We start from the raw sequence: 22,740 nt of genomic DNA, 5'->3' as shown, positions 1-22,740 counted from the left end.
TTATATATAAAATAAGTACTTATTGCAAAACATAGGAAAGTGCTAAATATGAAGAAGAAAATAAAAATCAACCATAGTCTATCCAGTCTGTCCAGAGATAACCATTTTAACATTTTGTTTAATATCATTTCTACATTCTACAATGTTTTATATGCAGTAACTGATTCATTTATCAAGAGTCCAGCAACCTCAAATTTTAAAACCAAACAGGTCTGGGTTCATACCCTACCCCTAACACTGGGTAGCTTTGTAACATGGACATGTTAGTTCATTTCTTTGGGCCCAAGTTCCCTCCCCTATACACGAGGATAATAACTGTTTTGTAGAGTTATTATGAAGATTAAGGAAGGTGATGTATATAAATTACCTTATACATAGTAGATATACAACAAATCATATTACTAGTTTGCTATTATATTTAAGCTGACTTCTACACATATTTTCTTTAGTTTGAATATGTGGAGTCTGAAGTAATGAGGCATTACAATATCGACAAATTGGGGCAACTCTGAACAGAATATTGATAATATAATTTGTTTTATTACAGAGAAGCTGGCTATAAACAAAATATTTACTAAGTTTGAGTTCTCTACAAGAACCCTCAGCCATTCAAATCTTTCCATTATAAAAGTGAAATTTTATTTTCTTGCAACAGTTTTTGAATATCTCATCACCTGAAAAGTTGAACTACCCAAAAAGATTCAAAAATATGCAAATACATAAACTGAATTCATTATTAGTAATATTGGCCATTGGGTTCAGAAATGACTGTTCTGATAATAGCTCTAAGTAGGTGAGCTACTGGAAAGATAGGAAGATATCAAACTCATTGGTATATGGAAATATTGAGGTTTTGTTGTCCTAAAGAGGTATAACTTCTGATGGCCATAGCATTTTCTACCACTTAGCTTATAGTTTTGGCAATTTTATTTTTTTGCCTGATTTCAAGTTAATTATGGTATATTATAGGTAAATATTTGTTTTCAAATGAAAAATTAAACCTTTTATTGCAAAATATTTTTAAAAGGAGACTCCAAATGTATGAGGATTTTGATATTTAAAAATGGTATATTGGAACTAATTGAGTTTCAAATGACAAGTCTGGTGATACCATGGACTTCTATATTAAAATGTTTTAGTTGAATGTTTTCCTCTTAAAATAATATCTCTTAGGAAGAATAAAAGCTGTATTCCAAAACAACTTCTTTGAAGTGCCGGATAGAAACTATGAGAAATCTTTAGCTGTTTTATTATATGATAATAAATTACCTACATTTATTAATAATTAAATAATTAAGGATGAGTGTGTCTATTAGTGTTGTGTAGCTTCTGCAGAACTTTTTAGATAATATTTCAAATATTTTGGGTATATCCAAACTAAAACCACATTTTTCCAAACCTTTTTCTTGTTAATATTTAGTCTATGTATATGTGTTATAATGTTTAAATTTCTCATTCATTTATACCATCAGTCATCAGATTGCTATTTTACATCAAAAAATAACATACCTCTAAATAAAAAAAGTTCACACTCTGCCCCAACTCTATCATTTTTAGTCTATCTCATTGCCCTGCTGTATTTGTTCTCATAGCACTTCTCATCATGTAATCTTTCATAAAATATATCTGGTTATGTGTTTTTAAAATCTACTTTCCCCACTAGATCAAAAACACCATGAGGGCAGGGACTTTGACTTGTTGCAGCTATATCCCCAGCTTCTTCAGCAGTGCCTGTTATATATCAAGCATTCAGTGAATACATATGGAATGAATGATTGAAGTTTTGGTAGTGGGAAAATGCTTATCTCTAGAAGGAGTATTGTATTTAAGTTTTAGTCCAATATCAGTACTTAGGTTGACAGGGGTGGTAGAAGAACGCAAGGGAAATTTTACCTTCTTCACATATAAAACAGGACTAGGGGATGAGACTAAAAAATTCTGAGGTTCCAATGACTAGGTCAATATGTTGACACGAGCAGAGGGAAGTTGCTGAATTCTTGAAGCAACCACCCTTGTTCACACAGGTCCCTGAGGCTTCACGATTTCCTTTGCAGCTCTTGGATACAGTGAGAAGCAGCAGGATGCTTAGGTACTCTGACTTTTTTTCAGCTTTCAAACCATAGAGAAGTGTGAAAATTAGGTCACACCTCATGAAATTTAAATAATAAAACAATCTACCTAGATTAATAATACCCTACTTCTTCTACTGCTGTATTTTGCCTCTAAATGGGCATTATTATTTTGGAGTTAATATCACAACTTGAGGTGGGTTTTTTTCCTTTCATTTTGGGGAAACTGACATTTTTTATTCTTATTCCTCAGGATGGATTGGGGAGATGAATATTCCCATAATTCTTTTGACCTACATTGTTTGTTAAATTCATTTCCTGGAGACTTGGAGTTTAAGCAGATCTTCAATGACATTGATGAAAAGATAGAACAAAATGCCATAAGGTAAATTTTAAAACAAGTTGGTTTCATGTTTCATTTAAGCAAACTTTTATCTAGTCTAATTTTAGTGTTTCCTGCTCTTAAGAAAATTTTAGGTTTTAATTATCATTAACTTTCCTGAAAAAAATTAATTAGACCCTCCCCTCTAGAATATAACATGATTTTCCTTATCTGATTACTACTTTAAATAAGGCTAAAAGATACAGGCATTGCCTTCAAATAGATAAAGTTTGTTGAATTACTCTCGTTGGGAGGAGGAAGTTATCCTCTACCCTTCTAGGTTCTTTTGAGTAGTCTAAGAATTAAATTGACATGAGACAGATTAACAGGAGAAAATCAAACAAAAGTGTAATAACATGTATACATGGGAGAGAACCAGAAAAACTGAGTAGCTGGCCAAAATGGCCAAAATCCTCATCTTAAATACCATTCTCAGCTAAAGGCAAAAGAGGATGTTGAGGGTGGGTAGAGTGTCTTGGGAAGTTACCAGGAAAAGCACAGTAAACAAGGGTAAGGTTGTTATGCAGATTTAAGTCAGTACCTTCTCCACTGATAAGAGTTTCTAGAGATCCTCCTCTTTCTGGTACAGTGAGGGAGACACCCTTACAAATGGAGAGTTTCCTTATAAATGTGAATGTTTCTAACAAAAGGGTAGCTCGTGCTTGGTTTTCAGAGTGTTTACCATGTGTGTGTTTCTTAGAAGACAACCAGCTTAAAATAATTTAATATCCCAAAGAGATATATTTTAGGGTGGCAAATTCTGCTCCCCTAAACTGTTCATGATTTCTTAGTTTGCCAGTATTGATGGCCTGCATTTTCACTAATAGGTTTAGAGTTAAATATTCTCATTTGATGGATAAGCACAGAAATTAAAATTTTGGAATTAAGATATTAAAATAAAATCGTAGTATAAGGCCATGGATTGCTTGAATTGCTGAAAGCAGAACATTAAATTATTTTTATGTAATGTTTGTCATTTTAAGTCTCCTCACTTACTTAGGAGGCTAGGGAGTCCACCTATGCAAGGTTAGTCTTTATCACCTACTCCAAAATTAGTGTTTCTAAACACTGGGGGAAGCAGGGACAGTTAAGCAGATTTCCATTAATACATATTCTCTGATAGAAAGGACTTTGTCTTCATATGCATTTGGACCCTAGAGTCAGTTCGCTTATTTCAGTCCTTTTGGTCAAAGATTCTAATAATTCATCTCATGTTGAAACCATGTAACTCAGATTGGGACTTGAACCCACGGGACGGGACTTAAACCCAGCCTAAACCCAAATTGGTACTTGAACCCACGGTGTTTTAATTAGAATCACTCACCTCGTGTCTGGACTTACTGAGGCTCAGGTTCTTTGTGTCTCAGCGCAGAAGGAATTCAGCAAGAGGCAAAGTGATAGGCAATGAGTAGATTTATTAATATAGGAAGCTTGTGAGAGATGCAAGGGGACAGGTGAGGGGGCTCTGCCCCAAGGATTAAGCGGGCTACATTTTTATAATCAAAGGAAAGTGGGGCAGGGGGAAAAGACCACCTTCTTCCTCATTCTTCCTCATCAGGCTTACATCACTACCTCCTCCTTCTTATCGGGCAGGAGAGTATTTGACCCATGAGGTCAAACTAGGACTGTCATGGCACTTATTCAAATCAGCAGAAGGGTGGTAACATATACTAAAATATGTTGAATCATCTCAGGTTTCCATATAATGAGGGTCTCCTACTTTGGAGTGTCACCTTTCCCTTAAATTCCTGTCCTTGGTCCTAAGGATCATTATCTTGTTGATTTCAACCAGCAGAATGCAGGCCTCATTTTTTCTCTTTCACTTAAATGACCTGGGTGTATCTCGTGCTTTTATTTATGACTTTATAGTTAAGCAAGCCTGCTTCGTTCTACAACGTTCCGATAGTTTTCTTGAGCGACTGTTAACTTACGGTGGTCTCCCAAAGTTCCCTAGGTTTCCCTCTCTATCTATAATCCCCTACTGGGACTTCTACAACTACCTGTGTAACTATCCTACTCTATCCCTATCAATGTGGGTTACAAATATGCACACCACAGTAAAAATTTCTATTATTGAATGACATATAGTATCTCCATTTTAAAATTTAAAATATAGTTATATTGGATTGTCAAAGGAACTGAACCAAGCAAGTGAAATTTTCTTGCAATTTTTTCCTCATGTTTAATATGAGAATACAGTTAACTTTTCATCATAACAATGGGCATAAATAACTTAAATTCAAAAGATAACCTATACTCCAATAAAAATTTTAAAAAACAGAAAACAAACAAAAAACCAAAAAATAGCATATTGTTGCGGAATTATAATTAAAAACAAAATCTTCTCCCATCCCAGAAATCCTCTCCACAAAGGCAAAAGAAAAAGAAAACACTTCTGTTATTCAATAGGCATTAAACCAAACTGTAATAAGCATCCCAGGAGATCTGCTAAGAGATTGCAAAGACAGAAAGGAACCACGCACAGCTCTTTATATAGTCTAGTAGGTACACCCATTACATACATGTTTTCAAGATCGACAATAACTTATAGGAAAAAATGGGGCACGAGAGGATGGTCATGTCCCAGGTCTCGGGTGAGTCCCAAGTCCCTGGGACAGCCCGTCAAGTGAGGATCCTTGTTTTCAAGCAGGAAAGAATTCAAGAGTTAGCCATAGTAAAGTGAAAGCAGGTTTATTTAGAGAGATACACACCCCATAGACGGTGTGAGCCCTCTCAGGAGGCGAGAGCAGCCCCAAAATATGGGGTGGTTAGTTTTTATGGGCTGGGTAGTTTCATAGTCTAATGAGTGGGAGGATTATTACAGGTATTTTGGGGAAGGGGTGGATATTTCCAGGAATTGGGCCACCGCCCACTTTTTAACCTTTTATGGTCGGCCTCAGAACTGTTATGGCTCCTGTGGGTGTATCATTTAGTGTATGCTAATGTATTACAATGAGTGTATAATGAGGCTCAAGGTCTACTGGAAGTCGAGTCTTCTGCCATCTTGGGCCTAGCAGGTTCTAACTGGTTTTTGTGGTATCCTGTTTTTCTTAATGGTTGTATCATTCTTTTAGTGGTTGTGCCCTGCCCCCTTCCTTCCTGTCTCATAACTAGCCTTCAAATAGAGGATTTGACAGCCCATTTTTTCACACATGGTTCATCCTAACTTTACCATGATTAAAGAACACCTGTGTTAGCTAGTTGGCTTCATCCTGAGGAGAAGCAAACTTCTTATATCTTTATGACAAGAAGCAGTGTTGCAAATTGGATCAAGGCACCCACTGAAGTTAGGCTCCTACTCTTCACAGGAACAGGGATATAGGGGGGCTATCTCCTTTGGTGTTTGTATTTTGAAAAGATGATTCCCAGGTTCTTGAGAAAGACAGTCCTGGCTGAGAAAGCTGACAAAAGGTCTGTCTAGTCTTCCAAGGGATACATTTTAAAGAGATGAAAAAGTTCTTACATTTGCAAGTTTCTAAGGTAAATACTTTAAGAACTAGGAAACGAGGGAAACCTTTTCCCTTATTTTCAACAGGGAGAATTAAACCTCTTATTTTTAATTTGTATCTGCCCTTAATTTATATGTCTATGTGTGTGTGTGTGTGTGTGTGTGTGTGTGTGTGTCTTTTTTAAAAATAACATATATATGAGACTTAACCACACTATAGAGAGTATATATTATAATTTATATTGTATATGTAAATATAAAATCACTGTATTAAACTTCAGTGTAATTATGTATTTATTTAACTTATATATATTATATATTTATATATTTCATGAAACAGTTTCTAACCCAAAGGAACTTATAAATGAAAAGAGCATTAGCTTGAATAGATTAACAAGTCACTTATCTATATTCTAAAGATGGTTATTATTTTTTTCACTAACTGATACTAAAAAATTTTTTTTAATTGAAATATAGTTGATTTACAGTGTTGTGTTAGTTTCAGATGTACAGCAAAGTGATTCAGTTATACATATACAGAGAGAGGTGGTTATATTAAAACAAATTTTAAATATTTTCTAAAAAGTAACCTTCTTCGTTTATAATGGCCTTGAGACACCATCAAAACAAGTCACTGAGGGACTTCCCTGGCAGTCCAGTGGTTAAGACTCTGTGCTTCCACTGCAGGAGGGATGGGTTCAATCCCTGGTCGGGGAACTAAGATCCCACATGCCGCAGGGCACGGCCAAAGAAAATAAAGATAAAACAAACAAACAAACAAGTCACTGAGCTCTGATGCTTTTGTTATAGACTGCTTCATTTTTATTTGCTAAACCATCTACAGTTAATTTCCTGTCCTACCTGGTCAATAAGAAATCATATTGAGAAGTAAAACAATGATTAAAATACTGTACTTTGCATTCATAAATTGTTACTTAGGTCAAAATTCAGATGTTAGTATTAAAAAGAAAATATGACATGGAATATAAGGATATAATTTTTAAATTAAAAATATCTTATTGCCCATATATTAAAACAAACCTAGAGCAAAACCACCTCAAGTGACCATTGATCTTCACAGGGGATAAAATAAGGGAGAGCTGTATGTGCTGTATGCTACATTTAGAATCAAGTCTATTTTTCATCAAATTCAATTATGTTTTTATTATACTCTAGAGAATAAACATAACAGTATAGAGTGTATATATTTTTAAAAATAAAATACTGAATAATAACCATGTTTCAGAAGAGTGTAAATCATTTCTGCACTCATTTATTGCCTTCTAACAGAATAGCTTTTAGAAAATTGTATGTCATGGCGAATCAGTTATGCCACACTTACATTGCAGTAGTTGAATTACCCTTGGCATTTTTGTATTCTAACAGTTCTATTTATCTCTCAATGGTGTACATTGAATAAGTAATGAACATCTGTATGATATGGCTTTTCCCAATACTTTTAAAGAAAAAACATATTAGTAATTCATTTTTAAATATGGTATTTTTCCTTACCCTTGAATTTTTAAAGTTGTATTTCTAGCAGTGACCCTGAATTCTAAGTGTGAATTCCTTCCCTCTTCTTAATATCATCAGGTTTTATGAGCCACAGGGTCTTTTGCTTCCCAAAGCAGTGATTCGCCAGAATGGACTAGAGTGCCCAGAGGTCACTGAACCTTCACCTGCCCTTCAAGAGAGGCTGTCATTCTCTCAGACCATTTTCACTTTTACATCCTCATTTCCATTCAAGTCAGAGCTAGGTGACTCTTAGGTCTGACAGTGGAAATCAGTGATGGTGAATCATTTAATTTTAACACATATCAACATTGGTAGCAGGAGGGTAAATAACCTGCCAAAGAGGAATACCATGAATGTTGTATCCACAGACTCACTTCAGTAACTAAAAACCACATGTAGCACTGAAATCTTTTTTGAGCTGAATGGAACTTATTATTAGTTTAACACAATATTGAGGTCTAGAAGTTCTCTTGGGCTTACAATATGACATGAATGATTTTTCTCCTCTTAATGTTCAGTTGGATAGCTATAATTGCATCATTAAGAGTTTCTTTTGCCTATCTGTTTCTTAATTATAGACAATCTTTGTGTGTACCCCAGGATGTAAGTTTTGCTGGCACTGTGCAGGATTTCTACATTTTTTTTTTTTTTAATCTAAAGAAAGAACAAGAAGTGCTACCATGGATCATATTGTTTGTCTTGATCCAGGAGAGGTGGTGTCCGGGTGGTAGGGAAGGCATTAACTTTATATTGTGACAGAATATTGGATACATTGTTTCTATAAATTTAACCATGCTCTCTGTTTCAAGGTGGCATATTGGACCACTTCCTCCTCATCATTTTCTGTCACCATTAGCTCCATTCAGATAATGTATGGTGCTCCAACTTCTTTCTCCAGAGTCCTGTATTGTGTGCCCTCGATGCTTTCATTAGACCTCTGCTTTAGGAGGCTGAGATAAGTGGCATAAAATGTGGGATCAGTAGCTCCACTAGATGATTGTTAAGAGATTCTTTCAGGTAATGCATACATTTTAAGTGTTTGACAGGTTTTAAAAGTATAACTTTTATTTTTATGTGTGTTAGCTTTATCTACTTTTGGCCAAATAGGCATAATACAATAAAGAATTATTGCTTGGGATATTCCTAAGGAATATTATTGTAATTATCTTTTCATGGGAAATAAGGAAAGGGAAGTAAGTGTCTTCCTATTTATAAACTGTTTTAATAACAAAAGTATGAATAATATTGTACTAAGAATCTTAAGTCAGAGTTAATGGTCCAGGGGGAACTAAGCCCCCCACCCCTGAGATACCAACCAGAGGTGCCAGGTAAAGACAACCCAGCTGTGAGGTCAAGAACAGGGGAGGAAATACTAAAAGGGGACTGAGCCCTGGTAAGGAGATGTGACTGCTGTGGCTGGCTCATCTTTCCTGTAGATGATTGATGCCTCAAGATCTAACCCAACCCTGACAGCTTTCCCTGGAAAAGAGTCTTGTTAAGGATTTAACAGAGTCAACACCTTGTCTTAAAAGGGTCATTAACACCACAGCATTTGCTAATCACAATCTTTATTCTAGAATCATGACTAAGAATACCTTTTTATGGAACTTGGGATGGAGCTGAGTTGGGGGCCTGCAAAATGGTATTCTTATTTCCTATATTTCTGCTTTAAAGACCAGCTGTTCTTCATTATATTCTCATTACCTAAAACAGCCCTGGCAGAAAGTAGGCTAGAGGATGATCAATAAATGTGTTTGTTAGACATCTATTATGTTTGCTTTAGCTTTAGCTAGTGTGAAGTTAGATGAGTAGAATGTGATAGTTTTCTTTTCCATTAAGTATTTTACATTATAAAAGTAATACATACTCAGGAAAAATTTCAGACGGTAGAGAAAGGCAGATATAAGGAAAAGTTGAGTATGGAAGGGCAGAGATGAGGAAAAGTTTTCTTACTCTTCTGACTCTCCTAGTCTTGGTCTTCAGAGGTACCCTATATTAGTGAATTACTGTATAACTATCCAGAAATGTTCTCTACATATAGATGTGTGCACCCAAGAATATATCCCCCTTTTTACACAAATGGGAATTTGTGTATATGCTGCAATTAGATTTTTTTAACTTAATGTATTTTTAAAATCTCTCCATAGAACAAGCCAATTCCCTCTTGATGAGCATTTGCGTTATTTGCAGTCTTTCTGCTATTACTGCACACACACATGCATGTGTGTGTCCTTCCTTCCTTAAGAAAGTTTATGTGATGGTTTCTTAGAAGTTGTGCAATTAGCTGTTATAAAATTGTTCCACAGAAGTGCTGCAGCTGTCTTCTCTCCTGTTGGCAGTATATGAAACTGTATGCTATATGTCCTGCATCCTCACAATGTGACCATATGTACTATTAAAACCCTCAGTTTGTAACTTGCAGTCAAATCTGTTGTCTGGCTTAGTGATTGAATTTATTGGGGCAATGGAGATAAAGATGTAAATCAGATGTGTTCCCAGATCTCTTCTGATTTTCATTATTATGTATGTTCTCTCTCTCTCTTCTTTTTTCTATCTCTTTCTCAGGAAGAGAATCAAGGGAATCATCACAGAGTAAATGCTGGTGCAGATTCCCTGCATGTCTCCTGATTTCAACTTGTGTGGTTTCACTGGGATAAGCCACATTCTGACTTTAGCAACTGTGCTGAATATGGAAGCTAGGCAAGCCTCCATAGATAAAAAAGAAAGCAAATTAACTTACTCTTGCTTGTCATGGGTATTAAACTGCCATGTCCTGATACCCCTATAGAACATTTCCGGGAAATGTTCTTTATGTTGTTAACACAGCCCTGTGCCACTTCCATTGAGCTCCCATCATCACTATAGTCTAGGGAAAGGGATCCGAAGTCAGATGTAAATTTAAGAATGAAAACTGTGCCTTGGGGTATGATGCCAGGCTCACTACAGTACTGCCAGGACTACCCTGCCATTGACTGGAAGTTGGGGAGTATTTCACAATTGGTTGACTCTTTGGGGAGCGCTTCAGATTTTTTAGATTGGCACAGCCCTACACAGGGTCTGAACTTTCCTGAAGCAATCTGGACCATTCTAGAGCCTCTGTAAACTTTTGTGGTAAGGATTGGTGATATAAAGCAACAAATAATGGAGGGTCCTAACTCTGAGGTTTCCTTTCATACTGTCTTCCTCAGAGAATAACTCCAAACAAAAGGAAGGTTGACAATAGATGGGAATCTTGGGAAGCTATTTCTGTAGTCCAGATGAGAGGTGATAAGATCCTGAGCCCTGTCTTTCACAATAGGAATGGAAAGGGGAAGATTCATTTGAGAAAGACTTAATGAGAGTGTTGTTAACAGGATTTGGGGACAAGGATTTTTTTTCCTGAAAGTGTAGTTAAAACTTTTTGAAATAACCAAAACATCTCTGAAATCGAAAATAGTTCAGCAAAAATATCTAATTTCTTACTACACTTTCATTAAAGTAGTTGTTTTATAAATCCTTTTCTCAGCCTTTTAAAAAGTATTATCTAGAAATATCTTTGTCTCAGGAAAATAAGTTTTTATTTCATGGCTGACTTACGTTTTAATTACATACTAGTTTTTATACATCAGCCCTCTTCCCTAATAATTACTGTTAATTTCAAGGAATTTTAATAATCTCTTTAGATGAGCTAGACTTATCTAAAAACCAGAAAACTCTTATTTACCTCACAACTATTTCTTGGTGTTTTTAAACATATGATAGAATTGAAAAAGCCTTTTCCTTAGACTGAATTTATGTTGGTGAAAAGTATAAACAAGAGCACCAAAAATGTAAAAACTTAAAAAATTTTTTTTAATGTTTACATTTCCCATACTGTAGAAATAGTCTTTAATCTCTGCCATTTTTGACACCTCTACCTTGATCTAAAAAAATAAGAATAAAAAATCTAACCTTCTATGAAAGCAAACCTATATGTTCTCTACAACCTTTACATCAAAGAAGTTCTAATAATTTTTACTGGTAGAACATACATTTTTTTCTCTTTGAACTTTTCTGTGACTGAGTAATAAAGACTATGTGTTTTCAATCTTGTAAGAGTTTTTACAGTCAGCTTAAGTGCCAAGATTTTATGTCATAATTATTCTCTTTTTCTCAGTTCCTCTTCCTGTCCTCAACTACACCAGCCCAATATTAATCATCTGTTGTGCTGTTGTTGTTTAGTGCTGTCTGTTTAGTTATAGGACATCTCTGTCCTTTTGGAGTAAGATAGTGCATATATACATACACACATACATATATGCATAAGTGTAGTTGTGACCAAAAAAATAAATTCATATTTTTTATCATCCAGATATATATATTGATCATTATAAAGTGACATGGCAGTGAGATCAGATGATCAGCACTGAATTCTCAGGGGTCAGGGGTCAGGGACTTCTAAGCACAGTGATTTCATTAGTTTTCTTAAAGCATCAATATCCTTGCATATAATCTCCTTTTCTACAGGGAGAAGCCTTTTCTACACCTCCCAGAGGCACGTTGAGTGGCTCCCTCCTGTTGTACTCTATTGTACTCGCTTAGCACGTCATACACACACCTCTTATCAAGTCTTACTGTAATGTAGTTATCCATTTACAGGCTTATCTCTCTCACTAGAAAGAATTCCTTTAGGGATGGGACCATGTCTTATTCATGTTTAGGCCCTTAGCATATATCACAGTGCCTACTACATATTCAGTATTCAGTTAATGTTTATCAAATATGCCTTCATTCAGTAAGTAATTTTCACACTCAAAGAACCTAGGATTGAATGTTGAATGAGAAAATTACCACAGATATCCTTTTAAAAAGCATACTGCATGTTGCATCTTAAAAATGGTTTATAAATTGATTTACACACAGCCTCTTGGTAATGCATCCACTTGCACACACCATTAACTTGGATAATTCAGTCATTATAATTAAAGCACATTGGGGTTCAAATTTATTAAGAAGTGTTGAGATATATGAAAAGGCATAAAGAGTACTATGATAAACATTCATGTGCCCACCATCCAGTTTAAGGAATAAAACATTACCACTAGTGCTAAAACTCACCATGTGCATCTCCCCAGTCTCATCCCACTTCCATCCCCACCCTGCATTTGGTGATGTTGCTCATTCCAGCACATTTCTTTTATTTTTTTCAAATGTATGTATGTAAGTACGTATTTATTATTAAAGTATAGTTGATTTAAAATACTGTATTAGAGTAGAGGAACCAAGATGGCGGAGTAGAAGGACGTGCTCTCACTCCCTCTTGTGACAACACCAGAATCACAACTAGCTGCTGGACAATCATAGACAGGAAGACACTGGAACTCGCCAAAAAAGACACCCCACATCCAAAGACAAAGAAGAAGCCACAATGAGATGGTAGGAGGGGCGCAATCACAATAAAATCAAATCCCATAACTTCTGGGTGGGTGACTCACAGAGTGGAGAACACTTATACCACAGAAGTCCACCCACTGGAGTGAAGGTTCTGAGCCCCACATCAGGCTTCCCAACCTGGGGGTCCGGCAATGGGAGGAGGAATTCTGAGAGAATTAGACTTTGGAGCCTAGTGGGATTTGATTGCAGGACACTGGCAGCAGAAGTTCTGGGAAGTACTCCTTGGCGTGAGCCCTCCCAGAGTCTGTCATTAGCCCCACCAAAGAGCCCAGGGAGGCTCCAGTGTTGGGTTGCCTCAGGCCAAAAAACCAACAGGGAGGGAACCCAGCCCCACCGATTAACAGTCAAGCGGATTAAAGTTTTACTGAGCTCTGCCCACCAGAGCAACAGTCAGCTCTACCCACCACCAGTCCCTCCCATCAGGAAACTTACACAAGCCTCTTAGATAGCCTCATCCACCAGAGGGCAGACAGCAGAAGCAAGAAGAACTATAATCCTGCAGCCTGTGGAACAAAAACCACATTCACAGAAAGATAGACAAGATGAAAAGGCAGAGGACTATGTACCAGATGAAGGAACAAGATAAAACCCCAGAAAAACAACTAAATGAAGTGGAGATAGGCAACCTTCCAGAAAAAGAATTCAGAATAATGATAGTGAAGATGATCCAGTTCCTTGGAAAAAGAATGGAGGCAGAGATCGAGAAGATGCAAGAAATGTTTAACAAAGACCTAGAAGAATTAAAGAACAAACAAACAGAGATGACCAATACAATAACTGAAATGAAAACTACACTAGAAGGAATCAATAGCAGAATAACTGAGGCAGAAGAACGGATAAGTGACCTGGAAGACAGAATGGTGGAATTCACTGCTGTGGAACAGAATAAAGAAAAAAGAATGAAAAGAAATGAAGACAGTCTAAGAGACCTCTGGGATGACATTAAATGCAACAACATTCTCATTATAGGGGTCCCAGAAGGAGAAGAGAGAGAGAAAGGACCAGAGAAAATATTTGAGGAGATTATAGTCAAAAACTTCCCTAAAGTGGGAAAGGAAATAGCCACCTAACTCCAGGAAGCGCAGTGAGTCCCATACAGGATAAACCCAAGGAGAAACATGCCGAGACACATAGTAATCAAATTGGCAAAAATTAAAGACAAAGAAAAATTATTGAAAGCAGCAAGGGAAAAATGACAAATAACATACAAGGGAACTCCCATAAGGTTAACAGCTGATTTCTCAGCAGAAACTCTACAAGCCAGAAGGGAGTGGCATGATATATTTAAAGTGATGAAAGGGAAGAACCTACAACCAAGATTGCTCTGCCCAGCAAGGATCTCATTTAGATTTGATGGAGAAATCAAAAGCTTTACAGACAAGCAAAAGCTAAGAGAATTCAGCACCACCAAACCAGCTCTGCAACAAATGCAAAAGGAACTTCTCTAAGTGGGAAACACAAGAGAAGAAAAGGACCTACAAAAACAAACCCAAAACAATTAAGAAAATAGTCATAGGAACATACATATCGATAATTACCTTAAACATGAATGGATTAAATGCTCCAACCAAAAGACACAGGCTTGCTGAATGGATACAAAAACACCCATATATATGCTGTCTACAAGAGACCCACTTCAGACCTAGGGACACATACAGACTGAAAGTGAGGGGATGGAAAAAGATATTCCATGCAAATGGAAATCAAAAGAAAGCTGGAGTAGCAGTACTCATATCAGATACAATAGACTTTAAAATAAAGAATGTTACAAGAGACAAGGAAGGACACTACATAATGATCAAGGGATCAATCCAAGAAGAAGATATAACAATTATAAATATATATGCACCCAACATAGGAGCACCTCAACACATAAGGCAACTGCTAACAGCTCTAAAAGAGGAAATCGACAGTAACACAATAATAGTGGGGGACTTTAACACCTCACTTACACCAATGGACAGATCATCCAAAATGAAAATAAATAAGGAAACAGAAGCTTTAAATGACACAATAGACCAGGTAGATTTAATTGATATTTATAGGACATTCCATCCAAAAACAGCAGATTACACTTTCTTCTCAAGTGCACATGGAACATTCTCCAAGATAGATCACATCATGGGTCACAAATCAAGCCTCAGTAAAGTTAAGAAAATTGAAATCATATCAAGCATCTTTTCTGACCACAATGCTATGAGACTAGAAATGAATTACAGGGAAAAAAACGTTAAAAACATAAACACATGGAGGCTAAACAATACGTTACTAAATAACCAAGAGATCACTGAAGAAATCAAAGAGGAAATCAAAAAATACCTAGAGACAAATGACAATGAAAACACGACGATCCAAAACCTATGGGATGCAGCAAAAGCAGTTCTAAGAGGGAATCTTATAGCTATACAAGCCTACCTCAAGAAACAAGAAAAATCTCAAATAAACAATCTAACCTTACACCTAAAGGAACTAGAGAAAGAAGAACAAACAAAACCAAAAGTTAGCAGAAGGAAAGAAATCATAATGATCAGAGCAGAAATAAATGAAATAGAAACAAAGAAAACAATAGCAAAGATCAATAAAGCTAAAAGCTGGTTCTTTGAGAAGATAAACAAAATTGATAAACCATTAGCCAGACTCATCAAGAAAAAGAGGGAGAGGACTCAAATCAATAAAATTAGAAATGAAAAAGGAGAAGTTACAACAGACACCGCAGAAATACAAAGCATCCTAAGAGACTACTACAAGCAACTCTATGCCAATAAAATGGACAACCTAGAAGAAATGGACAAATTCTTAGAAAGGTATAACCTTCCAAGACTGCACCAGAAAGAAATAGAAAATATGAACAGACCAATCACAAGTAATGAAATTGAAACTGTGATTAAAAATCTTGCAACAAACAGAAGTCCAGGACCAGATGGCTTCACAGGTGAATTCTATCAAACATTTAGAGAAGAGCTAACATATATCCTTCTCAAACTCTTCCAAAAAATTGCAGAGGAAGGAACACTCCCAAACTCATTCTATGAGGCCACCATCACCCTGATACGAAAACCAGACAAAGATACTACAAAAAAAGAAAATTACAGACCAATATCACTGATGAACATAGATGCAAAAATCCTCAACAAAATACTAGCAAACAGAATCCAACAACACATTAAAAGGATCATACACCATGATCAAGTGGGATTTATCCCAGGGATGCAAGGATTCTTCAGTATACGCAAATCAATCAATGTGATACACCATATTAACAAATTGAAGAATAAAAACCATGTGATCATCTCAATAGATGCAGAAAAAGCTTTTGACAAAATTCAACACCCATTTATGATAAAAACTCTCCAGAAAGTGGGCATAGAGGGAACCTACCTCAACATAATAAAAGCCATATACGACAAACCCACAGCAAACATCCTTCTCAATGGTGAAAAACTGAAAGCATTTCCTCTAAGATCAGGAAAAAGACAAGGATGTCTACTCTCACCATTGTTATTCAACATAGTTTTGGAAGTCCTAGCCACGGCAATCAGAGAAGAAAAAGAAATAAAAGGAATACAACTTGAAAAAGCAGAAGTAAAACTGTCACTGTTTGCAGATGACATGATACTATACATAGAGAACCCTAAAAATGCCACCAGAAAACTACTAGAGCTAATCAATGAAATTGGTAAAGTTGCAGGATACAAAATTAATGCACAGAAATCTCTTGCATTCCTATACACTAATGATGAAAAATCTGAAAGAGAAATTAAGGAAACACTCCCATTTACCATTGCAAGAAAAAGAATAAAATACCTAGGAATAAACCTACCTAGGGAGACAAAAGACCTGTATGCAGAAAGCTATAAGACACTGATGAAAGAAATTAAAGACGATACCAACAGATGGAGAGATATACCATGTTCTTGGATTGGAAGAATCAATATTGTGAAAATGACTATACTACCCAAAGCAATCTACAGATTCAATGCAATCCCTATCAAACTACCAATGGCATTTTTTACGGAACTAGAACAAAAAATCTTAAAATTTGTATGGAGACACAGAAGACCCCGAATAGCCAAAGCAGTCCTGAGGGAAAAAAGGGGAGCTGGAGGAATCAGTCTCCCTGACTTCAGACTATACTCCAAAGCTACATTAATCAAGACAATATGGTACTGGCACAAAAACAGAAACATACATCAATGGAACAAGATAGAAAGCCCAGAGATAATTCCACGCACCTATGGTCAACTAATCTATGACAAAGGCGGCATATACAATGGAGAAAAGACAGTCTCTTCAATAAGTGGTGCTGGGAAAACTGGATAGCTACATGTAAAAGAATGAAATTAGAACACTCCCTAACACCATACACAAAAATAAACTCAAAATGGATTCGAGACCTAAATGTAAGACTGGACACTATCAAACTCTTAGAGGAAAGCATAGGAAGAACACTCTATGACATAAATCACAGCAAGATCTTTTTTGATCCACCTCCTAGAGTAATGGAAATAAAAACAAAAAAAAACAAATGGGACCTAATGAAACTTCAAAGCTTTTGCACAGCAAAGGAAACCATAAACAAGACGAAAAGAGAACCCTCAGAATGGGAGAAAATATTTGCAAATGAATCAACGGACAAAGGATTAATCTCCAAAATATATAAATAGCTCATGCAGCTCAATATTAAAGAAACAAACAATCCAATCTAAAAATGGGCAGAAGACCTAAATAGACATTTCTCCAAAGAAGACATACAGATGGCCAAGAAGCACATGAAAAGCTGCTCAACATCACTAATTATTAGAGAAATGCAAATCAAAACTACAATGAGGTATCACCTCACACCAGTTAGAATGGGCATCACCAGAAAATCTACAAATAACAAATGCTGGAGAGGGTGTGGAGAAAAGGAACCCTCTTGCACTGTTGGTGGGAATGTAAATTGATACAGCCACTATGGAGAACAGTATGGAGGTTCCTTAAAAAACTAAAAATAGAATTACCATATGATCCAGCAATCCCACTACTGGACATATACCCAGAGAAAACCATAATTCAAAAGGACACATGCACCCCAATGTTCATTGCAGCACTATTTACAATAGCCAGGTCATGGAAGCAACCTAAATGTCCATCGACAGACGAATGGATAAAGCAGATGTGCTACATATATACAATGGAATATTACTCAGCCATAAAAAAGAACGAAATTGAGTCATTTGTTGAGACGTGGATGGATCTAGAGACTGTCATACAGAGTGAAGTAAGTCAGAAAGAGGAAAACAAATATCGTATATTAATGCATGTATGTGGAACCTAGAAAAATGGTACAGATGAACCAGTTTGCAGGGCAGAAGTTGAGACACAGATGTAGAGAACAGACGTATGGACACCAAGGGGGGAAAGCTGCAGGAGGGGTGGGGATGGTGGTGTGCTGAATTGGGCTATTGGGATTGACATGTATACACTGATGTGTATAAAATTGATGACTAATAAGAACCTGCTGTATAAAAAACATAAAATAAAATTCATAAAATAAAATAAAATAAAATACTGTATTAGTTTCAGGTGTACATCACAGTGATTCAGCATTTTTGTAGATTGTACTCCTTTTTCCAGCACATCTTTTTACACTTTTACTACATATTTTTATAATCCTGAACAACATGTAGGGTCATATGGCATGTTTTCAAACTACTGTATGGTTTGTGTTCATTTATACCTTTTTTCCTCTCAACATTACATTTGTTAGATTCATCTATGTTGATAACTGTATTTCTAGTTTATTTTCATGACTATTTCACTGAATGAATATAACTATTCTCGTATTGATGGACATTTAGGGTATTTTCAGTGGTTTTAATATTACAAATAAAGTTAAGAATATGCTTTTACGAAGTCCTTGCTAAGCCAACTAATGGTGTAAATTTGAGAATTTAAACTGTTTAGGGCAGAGATTCTACATCTACATTAGACTTGACATTTTTAGTTAATAAATGTGCTAACTGGATTTCTGTTTGCCGAATTACCTTGGTTATATTTTCACGACTGACCTTGTTTCTAAAGAAAATTAGAAGAAACTTACAGTAAAATAGAAAACACTTAAACCAGAATAAAGAGAAGTATCATGTTATTTCTGAAAAGCTAGATCAAGATCTTGCATCATTTAAGTCTGAGGATATATATAGACCTCCTCCCACCCAAGATCACCATCTCCATCAGCAATGTTACTACACATATATGAAAATAATGTTACCTTTTAGATGTTGAAAATTAATTTTTAAATTAATTTTGACCTCAGTTAAAGAAGATAAATTGCCAAACTGATATTCATCTTAAATTTTGAAAATATTCATTTTGAATAATAATCAGGCGATAAATCTCTAGACTTCAGACTTTTAAAGCAAGATGTATAGACAGTGGTGAATGGCAGAATGACAAGATATTTAGCCACATAAAAACAAAATCAGGTACAGGTGAATTCTGTCATTTTAAAACTTGTGACAAAATGATTTTAAAAGCCAACTCAACTGTCTTAGTTTGTATCAATGAGGGAGGTCCTCTGAAATGCAACTGCTCAATCCCTTTATCAGTGTTTGGGCAAATTACTAAAATAGCTAGCTCTCTGAAGGCTTTACTCTATTTATAAGTTGTAGTTATTGGCCTCTACCCAGATTCACATGTTAGAGATTAGCCTAAAAGCTGAGTCTTGATTGAAATAGATTTAAGCAGACTAACGGCTGAGCCTTTCCAATTCACATTGCTGTAATCTATTAGGTTTGACTGAGTGAGACACAGGAGGATGCTATAATAAAAACCTTTGATAACCAGTCCCTAGAGTCAAGGTGTGTGCTTTGGGCATCGTGTTTCTCAGTCCATAGAAGTGCTTACGTAAATTAAGAAAATATATACCAATCTGTGTCAGACTTAGAACTGGTATTCCTGAGTAAGACTGTCTCATCAGGAAACTGAGTGGCCTGTGGCCTAAGGAGGTATTGTTTTTCTTGCAAGTTCTTTGTTTTCATGAAAAGGCTCTTTGATTCTCAGAATGTATTTGTTTCAAGGTAATTTAGTTTGAATTTGCTCATGCTCAGAAGTCTCCTGAAAAATCTTTCCTTAAAGTTTTACAGTGTATGTTTTATATGCAACCAATACCTTATACGAATTTCGAAGAAGAGAATTTCATATGACATCAATTTTAATCATCAGAGCTTGGTTTCCAAAGCCTCCGTGTTTCTATCACATGGAATCGATAATTAATAGCAATGATATTTTCAAAACAGTAGTGACCTTTTTAGTAACAGATGTTTCTTAATAGTATTAAGAGGCAAATGCATAACTTGTCAGTTTGGGGTGAAGGGATTCAGCTTCAAAATAATTTTCCTGTTTATAAGCTTTCTTGCAGTTTAGATATGCTGCCATCAGGTGGTAGTAATATGTCATATCCATGTGGCTCCACAGATGACATTATGCTTAAGGTCACCAGTTTACTCCACAAAGATTTATGATAATTAATGCACAGATTTTTAAATGAAAATTAAAATAAAATACTACATCTTTTTAGTTTCAGAGCTAAGGATACTTTTAACGGAATTTTTAAAACATATATATATTGGAAGATGCAGTTGGGCATGTTTCCTCTGTTTATTTATTTATTTATTTGTAAATGAAGAGTTTCATATTATGCCTTCAAAAAATTTAGAAAATATAGAAAAGTAAAATTAAAAACACCAAATTTCATCACCCAGGGGTAATTGCTATTAACCTTTTGTTTCATTTCCTTCCAGTCTTTTTTTTTAACATGCAATCTTTAGCATGTTTTTGGGTTTTTTTTTTTTTGGAGTAGAGTTTGATGGCAGGAAAAAGTACTTAGCTGTAGTAACAGTGTATATATAGCATGTATCTTTTACAACTTTTAAAATTATAAGTTCTTTGTAACTTTTGTGATTTCTTAATATTGCATTGATTGAGGTTTTCCATAATTTATATAGTCATTCACGTATTAGTATATAGTGTATGTTTCTGATTTTGGTCATCAAGAATATTTTCTCTGTCTTCCGTCCACTGCTTATCAAGAGGATCATTGTTTCATTGCACCTGTACTTGATTTTTGATTTAACACAAAAGAATTTCTAATTCATCTTTGAGTAGCTAGATATGTTTCCTCTATTGCATTTGAAATGAAACGGCCAGAAAATTTGAGCATTCAGTTTTCAGTTATGAATGAAAATATATAGTTTCTTTGTTACTATTTTCATATATGAATGTTTTATAATTTTGTAAATTTTATGCCACCGGGTACTGCATATAAACATTTCAGGATCTGTGGTATTATGAGACAGAGCCATTACCTACTTCCTACCAAAATAATTTTTTCTTTTCTTTTTTATAGCATAGAACACTGCATTAAAGAAATACAGTCTGAAGTTAACAAACAATGTCCAGATGTGCAGCTACGAACAACAACTGACTGTTTTGAATGGCTAAATAATTATAATTATAATTCATCCAAGTCACCATCCATTCCCCATGGAGATATGATAAAATTTCTCAAAGCACTGGTAAAAAAAAAAAAAAAAATAGAATCTTTGTTTTAACAGTGGAGTGGTGGGGGGGTGAACATGGAATACATTTCATTCAATTTCTGTACGTAAATATTTATTCCATTGACCATATTAGCCCGCCATATCTAGGGGTTAGGGTTTTGTTTCTATATCCTCAATGGAATCCAGTGAGCTATGTGTTTTTATTTTTCACTATGATTTTTATAAAATGAGGTTTTACATAAATGGACATTAAACAGTATAATTCCTGAGGGATTTGTGGTGTGATGTATACCATATTAACACCACAAAGTGTACTGAAATGTACCACGATTGTCTATCAGAAAAGTTGGTATCTATTACATTCTGTGTCCCTTCACAACTACTCATTTTCTTGTGCTCATTACTAAGCACAATAAGATCATCATCAGTTGTATCTATTAAGTAGCCTTGTCCATTATTCCCTTCATCCCCAACCTGCAGGCATATCCAGTTCTTTTCAATCAAGGCAGCAATTTATAGGACACTGTTAATTGATGGAGAATTATTACATTGGTCATTCTTGGATACTGACCACCCTCTATGTTAGAGAGGTTTTTGTAGCCTTCAATAAGAAATACTTATTTTATTACACCTGTATCTACAAGGGTAGCTAGCTTCCAAAAACTAGAGAAACAGCACAATTGTTAGAAAACAGGATTTCTGTAGCTACGGTTTTAACTTAATTTAGGGGAAAAAGGCACTGTTTTTGTGTAAACATCAAACATTGACTAAGGCAGATGTGGAAAATATCTTGAGGGTGTAGATGGCTTAGGATGACAGAATCAGATGAAAATAATTTTTGGCTATTGTTATTATTGCAGATGTCTCTTTAATGTTTACAAAGTAATAAAAGAAAGAGAAAGGAAGATTATGTGCCCTGAAGGCCTATTCTTTTAAGAAAAATCCTCTCACCCATTATCTCTTGAAGGTGGAGCCTTGAAGAATAAATATGGATATAGTTATTCCTTTAATTTCTATTAAGAGCCATGTATAATGAATTTCATTAATATTGATATAATAATGCTTTCTCATTTAATTAAAAGCAAAAGCTTTTAATTATCTTTTAATCTGTCACACATAAGTTATTCTCTATTCACTGCAGGGCAAAGGCCGCCTTAGTTTTGCTCAAATTCATTAGACTGATAGGCCTCTTCCAGACCTAGGTGTTTTAACATAATTGATCATGTTATTTTGAGAAAAGAACCACATTATTAAAACAGATCCAGATTAAAACGACCTTGTCAAGTTTTTACATGCTGAAAGTGTCAATCTTGACAGAATTTTTTTCATACATCTATTTTTTTTTCCATAGAAAGTTTTTATTTATTAATT

The 22,740-nt window shown here is 35.3% G+C and overlaps 1 protein-coding gene across 1 annotated transcript in view; it reads left to right on the top strand.

Annotated features, from left to right (window-relative positions):
* Window positions 1-22,740, top strand: part of KIAA0825 (KIAA0825 ortholog) — a 404,470-nt gene that overhangs the window by 55,129 nt on the left and 326,601 nt on the right. Inside the window, exons 2-3 of the mRNA XM_061189447.1 lie at window positions 2,323-2,454; window positions 21,216-21,384. Coding sequence (XP_061045430.1) covers window positions 2,324-2,454; window positions 21,216-21,384 — 300 coding nt within the window. The 5' untranslated portion in view covers window position 2,323. The remainder of the gene's footprint in view (window positions 1-2,322; window positions 2,455-21,215; window positions 21,385-22,740) is intronic.

The sequence above is a fragment of the Eubalaena glacialis genome, chromosome 4, assembly GCF_028564815.1.
Source record: "Eubalaena glacialis isolate mEubGla1 chromosome 4, mEubGla1.1.hap2.+ XY, whole genome shotgun sequence".
NCBI lineage: Eukaryota > Metazoa > Chordata > Mammalia > Artiodactyla > Balaenidae > Eubalaena > Eubalaena glacialis.
Note: the sequence above shows the minus strand (reverse complement) of the source record. Positions and strands in the feature narration are given on the sequence as shown.